At 53.7% G+C, this 6,630-nt stretch overlaps 1 protein-coding gene across 2 annotated transcripts; it reads right to left on the bottom strand.

Annotated features, from left to right (window-relative positions):
* Positions 1 to 41: 41 nt before the first annotated feature.
* On the bottom strand, positions 42 to 3,341 carry GNMT (glycine N-methyltransferase). 2 transcript variants are annotated; one of them, XM_010369689.2, is made up of 6 exons: positions 2,635 to 3,332; positions 1,587 to 1,714; positions 1,047 to 1,163; positions 697 to 839; positions 479 to 600; positions 42 to 393 (listed from the first exon to the last, which is right to left on the bottom strand). In XM_010369689.2, exons 1-6 carry the CDS (start codon positions 2,838 to 2,840, stop codon positions 222 to 224), a joined length of 888 nt encoding a protein of 295 aa, XP_010367991.1. In that variant the 5' UTR covers positions 2,841 to 3,332; the 3' UTR covers positions 42 to 221. The 2 variants fall into 2 exon arrangements, with proteins under 2 accessions (XP_010367991.1, XP_010367990.1); XM_010369688.2 differs by having other exon boundaries at positions 44 to 393; positions 697 to 1,163; positions 2,635 to 3,341.
* Between the last annotated feature and the right edge of the window lie 3,289 nt (positions 3,342 to 6,630).

Genomic DNA, 6,630 nt, shown 5'->3' with positions numbered 1-6,630 from the left:
GCATCGTGGGAGTCTGATCCTTCTGACATAAACACAAGACATGCAGGAACTGAAAAAGGCACAGACTATATTGTTTACCCTTCCATCTGCAGAACCCACATCCCTGCACCCCAGCTGTAGTCTGCTCTAGAGGCTGGCCCTGGTGTGGGGCTGCTGGTCCCCATCTTCCAGACAGAGCCTAGCAGTGCCTGGGCGGAGGCTTGTGGGAGCTGAGGCCACACTCAGTCTGTCCTCTTGAGCACGTGGATGAAGTAGCAGGGAACGTAGGCTTGGCCTGGCTTGTAAGGCTTGAAGTCGCCCAGGACGCTGTGCTGGCACTTGCCCCGGAAGGCTGCTTGGAGCAAATCCGTGAAGGATGCCAGACAGTGTGGGTAGTAGGAGAGCCGGAACTTACTGTAACAGAGCCGCCAGCAACCATGAGGACTAGTGACCTCAGCTTCCCCAACTACCGCCTCACCCCCACTGAGCCAAGTGGTACCTCAAGCCAGGAGAGCCATCCTGGCCAGCCCCGGGCACCTGCACTGTATAGTCCAGGGTCACCATGTGGGCCTTGTTGTTCACTATCAGCACTGATGTTGTGATGTCCTTGGTCAAGTCACTCTGTAGGTGGTGGGGCAGGCTGCGTTAGCCTCTGTAACCTACCTTGGGGCCACTGGACCCTCCCTCCACCCTACCCCCACCCCCAGAGGGCCCCACCTTATAGTAGATATTCTTCCCTGGGGGTGCACAGCCTGTGCTGAGGATGTGGTCGTAGTTGCGGTGATCAATGACCAGCAGGCCCCCTGCTCGCACCATGCTCGCAATGTTTTTCAGCGCCAGCCGGTGCTCACTCTGGTCCCCTGGGCACCAGGCAGGGGCAGAAAGGCTCCATCTGCTCAGGGCCCCCAGCACCAGTCTCCCTCCCATCTCTCCCCTCCCCAGGGGTGCCAGAGCCAAAGCAGAGAGAGGCAGAGAGTCTGCTTTGCAGGAGAGCAGGTGCCCAGAGGTCTGTGGAAGGGGGTACAGCTCAAGGTGGGGGCCATGCCCAAGGCCACACCCTCTCTCACCTTTGCAGTCTGGCAAGTGAGCGAAACTGTTTCCAAGGCAGATGACAGCATCAAAGCCACCCTCTGCTGACTGGGGCACATCTTTGTCTAGAGTCATCCAGTTGGCTTCTTCAATGACTGGGGGCCAGGAAGGGAAAGAGGAATCAGGGAGGCACCATGGTACCAGTAGCAGCCACCTCCACCAAGTGCAGTCCTGCCTGGGTTTCTTCTTAAGACACACAAACTACCCATTCGGTTAGGGGGAGGAGAGAAAAGGGATCAAGGGAGGAGGAACCCTGGTTTGGAAGGAGGGCTCTGTGCTTATGGGTTTTTCTTTGAGGGGGAGGGACAAGATGCCATAAACACAGTTAAAACCAGCTCTTCACACCCAGTGTCTCATTCTGGAGCTTAAGCCTTGCTTTTCAGATAAATTACAGTAATTTTGCTGTCTCCCCGAGGAAAACACAACACTCCACCCCCGCCCCCACTTAAAGGAGCCCCAGGCAGAATGAACAATGTTCCCGGTGACTGGGCTGGGGGGGCCTGGCTAGAGCTGCATACCCCACTTGTCGAAGGCAGGCTCATGCCGCCGGTTCCAGCGCTCCTTAAGTGCATACTTCAGCATCTTGTCACTGGCATCCACACTCGTCACGCTGAAGCCCTCTTCCACCAGCATAATGGAGTCCACCCTGGGCAGGGCCAGTGGAGAGAGACAGAGAGGGGCAGTCAGGGGAGCCTGGGAGGGCCAGGAGACCCTGTGCCAGACACTTTTGTCTCCACTTCTCAGAGTCCATTCCTCTGCCTCCTCTCCCCAGGCCCTCTCCACTGACCTCACAAATCTATTTCCTATCACCACGAGGCAACTTTTTTTTTTTTTTTTTTTTTAAGGCACCTCTTCAGAGCTAGGCACTCTACAAATATGCAGTAATTCTCATGGCAATCCTGAGAAGTAAATAGTGTTATTCCCATTTGAGAGACAGACAAGCTGAGGCTCCTCGAAGTTAAAATAGGTGTGCACAAGAGGCAGCAGAACATGGTGATTTAGAGCACAGGACAGACCTTAACCAACCCAGGCCTGTTAGCTCCTCTTCACTGGATGATGTATGAGGGACTTTTACTTTGCTGAGACCTTACTTCCCCAGTAGTAAATGAGAGAATATCACTGCTTAACCTCATGGGGCTTTGTGAGGGTTTAAAAAACTGATGTATCAAAAGCTCCTGGCACTGGCTTGGCAGGTACAAATGTTGAGCAATGTTAACTGTTAACACTGCCCAAGGCCATCACAGGAGGAATATTTGGAGTCTGTCCGTGGCCCTGGCTCCACAGCCTCAGGGACGCTCACTTTTCTGCCCACACCCTCACTCACACTCAGTCTCCCTTCTCCGTGGCCTCTCCCTGAGCACCCCTGCCCTGACCCTTGGCCTCAGGGGGGCACTCGCAGTGCCTGTTCTGCCGGGCAGCTACCTGCTCCTGGCCCTGGTGTCCCACCCATTCCAGGCTGGCAAAGGCCGCCCCGACGTGCCCGGTCCTGTGGTTCTGCGGCCGCGCGGTACAGGCTGAGCCGGACCCCGATCTCATGCAACGCCCCTGGCCCCCTCCTGGGCTTACCCAGTGCCACAGGCCACGTCGAGCACTCGCTGGCAGCTGTGCTGTCGCAGCAGCCCGAGCAGCCATGCCTTGTACTCGGCGGTGCGGCTGCGGGTGTTCCCGATATACAGCTGCCACACGCGCGCCGCCTCCCCGTCCGCGTACTGGTCCGGGAGCCCTTCGGCTGCCACCCCCAGGGAACGGGTCCGGTATACGCTGTCCACCATCCTGCGCCGCGCCTGGCTCCGCAGTCACCCGTTCCGCACTTATAGCACAGGCACTTCAGGCGGCCGACGGCCCCACCTGGCCAATGGCAGGTAAGCGCGCGGACACGCCCCTGCTGGGCTTTGCGTCGGGCGCCGGAGGCTGTGCAGCTGCGGGGAGGGCACTGCCTCGCAATCCTGGGCTAGGTCCTTTTAGCCAGCCTGCGGACCCAGCCCTCTGTGCAATCCCACGGCAGGAGAGGACCCTCGGAATCCTCTGCCCACTTAACCTGGGTCTCCAGGAGAAGGCAAGAGGGGCCAGGAGAGGAAGGAGCAATGAGATTGCCACTCCATCCCCACCCCTCGCAGTTGGAAAGAGAGGAAGTAAAACCTCAGATCCACAGAGCTGAGTGCCAGGCGGGCAGGACTGGACCGTTCCCAGTGAAAGAAGGCATCAGCAGATCTAAACAAAGAATGTGCAGCCGAAGTGTGTGGGTCTAGCCAGCCGACGCAGGGAAGACAGGGGAAGTCTCTGGAGATAAAGCTGGTCTGTCCACCCAAGCCCGGGGCGGAGCCGGGGCTGGAAGAATGCTCCCCGCCCACCTGGAGGCCAACGTGCCTCTGTCGTGTAGGTGACCATCAAGCTTTTCCCTGAGCTTCCTAAGGTGTAAGTTGGCCTTTGCTTCCAATTTCTGGATCCTGAGAACCCTTCTAAAGACCCTCTGCTGGCCGGGCGCGGTGGCTCACTCCTGTAATTCCAGCGCTTTGGGAGGCCAAAGCAGGTGGATCACCTGAGGTCAGCAGTTCGAGACCGTCCTGGCTAACACGATGAAACCCCATCTCTACTAAAAATACAAAAAAATTAGCCGGGCCATGGTGGCACGCGCCTGTAGTCCCAGCTACTCGGAGGCTGAGCCAAGATAATCGCTTGAACCCGGGAAGGCGGAGGGTGCAGTGAGCCGAGCGCACCACTGCACTCCAGCCTGGTGACAGAGCAAGACTCCGTCTCAAAAAAAAAAAAAAAAAAAAAAAAAAAACAAAAAACAAAACAAAAACCCTCTGCTTTCACATGAGGCAGGAAAATAGCGTCTGGAGGCAGGGAACATAAGGCCAATTCACACTTCAGTTATAATGGGAAATATCCTCTCCATAGGTGTATGCCCACCATTAATAACTTTGTAATTGTAACTTTACTTCATCCTCTTCATTTACATAGGGCGTACCCCAAGAGGAGGGTATTTAAACTCACAAAAACTCTGTAACATGGCATTCGAGCCCCTATGCTCATAATCGCTTACTTTGGAGTGTACTTTCATTTTCAATGAAATCCTTCATTCTTTTCTTGCTTTGTTTGTGCATTTTGTCCAATTGTTTGTTCAAGATGCCAAGAACCTGGACACCCTCCATCATTAACATATTTTGGCAAACCAGCCAGGGGAAAGAGGTAAGCCCAAAAGTTTGGGATTCATTTTTCTCCCTTTCCTTTCTGCTCAATTACAGGGGCGCTCTCACACTTTCTCTCTCTCTCTCTCTCTCTCTCCCCTCCTTCCTTTCCAACTTGGGACCCTTGGTGGGCAGCGCCTAAACATGGAAGCAACTGCAGGTTTTTTTGTTCTTTTTTATTTTTTTGAGACGGAGTCTCGCCCTGTCACCAGGCTGGAGTGCTGTGGCACAATCTCGGCTCACTGCAACCTCTGCCTCCCGGATTCAAGCGATTCTCCTGCCTCAGCCTCCTGAGTAGCTGGGACTACAGGTGCATGCCATCATGCCCGGCTAATTTTTGTATTTTTAGTAGAGATGGGGTTTCACCATGTTGGTCAGGACGGTCTCGAACTGCTGACCTGGTGATCTGCCCGCCTCAGCCTCCCAAAGTGCTGGGATGACAGGTGTGAGCCACCGTGCCCGGCTTTTTTTTTTTTTTTTTTTTTTTTTTTTTTGAGATGAGGTCTCACTCTGTTGCCCAGGCTGGAGTGCAGTGGCATGATCTCGGCCCACTGCAACCTCTGCCTCCCGGGTTCAAGCGATTCTCCTGCCTCAGTCTCCTGAGTAGCTGGGATTATAGGCATGTGCCACCACACCCGGCAAATTTTTGTATTTTTAGTAGAGATGGGTTTCACCATGCTGGTCAGGCTGGTCTCAAACTCCTGACCTGGCGATCCACCCGCCTCAGCCTCCCAAAGTGCTGGGATGACAGGTGTGAGCCACTGCGCCCAGCCTGCAACTGCAGGTTTCTGGCCATGGCCAGTGAAACGGGGGTTTCCATGTGGAGAAGCCTGATTGCCACTGCCCAGTTTGCTTAAGGAATCTGGGTCTTTTTCATTTTTTTTCCTCTTTTTCTGTTTTACAGCGGCTATTTCCTAGTAGCACCTTGGAAATTGAGGGCAATTGGCTGGGGTCACTCTCCGGTATTGCCTGAAGGCCTAGGAACAAATGGGAATAATCGCCCTGCCCTGAAGGGGTAAGGACTTTTTTTTTTTTTTAATTATTTCAACACTTGGTACCTGATTCCTACCTGCAGTGCAGGTCGGAGCAAACTCACACTTGTTTCAGGGATTTAAACCTTCTTTTCTTATGCTAAATTCTTCCCTTACATACTCTACTGGCTAAGGAACAAAAAGGCCCACCCGCATCCAGCTCTTACTACACTTCATGGCTATTCTTATAAAGTTCATAGCAGGCTCTGGAGGGAACGCATGCAAAGTGGCACCAGTGCCCACCTAAGTAACACCAGAGACACCTAGAACTCTAATATTGGACCTCCCAGGAGGACGCTCTGTTGGTCCTGCTCCGTGGGACCTCAAACTCGCCAAAGGGGATGCCCTTGGCAGGGGTTTTGAGGTCTAGTGTTAAACCCTCCTTAGAATTTTCTCTCACAGTTGCTATGCTGCTTGGCCCCCGATCGTTGAGAATCTAAAGTTTATTGTCTAATGGGAAAGTGGGATGGTGTTGCATGCATCCAGGCTTTTGTGCTACTGTTCTAAGCAGGGGGCCTCGTTAACGGGTGATGCTCTCCTTTGGTACTGTTTGGCCCCAGTGCTCCTTGGAGCCTGGGGAGGTTTAGCCTTTAAAAATCAAACTGTCCAGCACTTTGGGAGGCCAAGACAGGTGGATCACGAGGTCAGGAGTTCAAGACCAGCCTGGCCAAGATGCTGAAACCCTGTCTCTACTAAAAATACAAAAATTAGCCAGGCATGATGGCACGCGCCTGTAATCCCAGCTACTCGGGAGGCTGAGTCAGGAGAATTGCTTGAACCTGGGTGGCAGAGGTTGCAGTGAGCCAAGATCATGTGTCACTGCCCTCCAGCTTGGGTGACACAGCAAGACTCTGTCTCAAAAAAAATAATAATAATAAAAATAAAATCAAACTGCTTTGGCCAGGCACAGTGGCTCACGCCTGTAATCCCAACACTGGGAGGTTGGGGCGGGCAGATCACCTGAGGTCAGGAGTTCAAGACCAGCCTGACCAACATGGGGAAACCCTGTCTCTACTAAAAATACAAAATTAGCTGGGTGTGGTGATGCATGCCTGTAATCCCAGCTACTTGGGAGGCTGAGGCAGGAGAATCGCTTGAACCTGGGAGGTGGAGGTCGCGATGAGCCAAGATTGCGCTATTGCACTCCACCCTGGGCAACAAGAGAGAAACTCTGTCTCAATAAATAAATAAATAAGGCCGGGCATGGTGGCTCAAGCCTGTAATCCCAGCACTTTGGGAGGCCGAGACGGGCGGATCACAAGGCCAGGAGATCGAGACCATCCTGGCTAACCCGGTGAAACCCCGTCTCTACTAAAAAATACAAAAAACTAGCCGAGCAA

Source organism: Rhinopithecus roxellana, chromosome 4 (genome assembly GCF_007565055.1).
Source record: "Rhinopithecus roxellana isolate Shanxi Qingling chromosome 4, ASM756505v1, whole genome shotgun sequence".
Lineage (NCBI taxonomy): Eukaryota > Metazoa > Chordata > Mammalia > Primates > Cercopithecidae > Rhinopithecus > Rhinopithecus roxellana.
This window is presented reverse-complemented; position numbering and strand designations above follow the sequence as displayed.

What these genes read in the sequence shown, in the direction of transcription:
- GNMT (XM_010369688.2), bottom strand. Translation starts at nt 2,840, where the DNA reads ATGGTGGACAGCGTATACCGGACCCGTTCCCTGGGGGTGGCAGCCGAA. An exon ending in GACGTGGCCTGTGGCACTGG is followed by an intron (nt 1,715 to 2,634) that starts GTAAGCCCAGGA and finishes GGCCCTGCCCAG; the next exon opens with GGTGGACTCCATTATGCTGG. An exon ending in GGAAGAATATCTACTATAAG is followed by an intron (nt 601 to 696) that starts GTGGGGCCCTCT and finishes CACCACCTACAG; the next exon opens with AGTGACTTGACCAAGGACAT.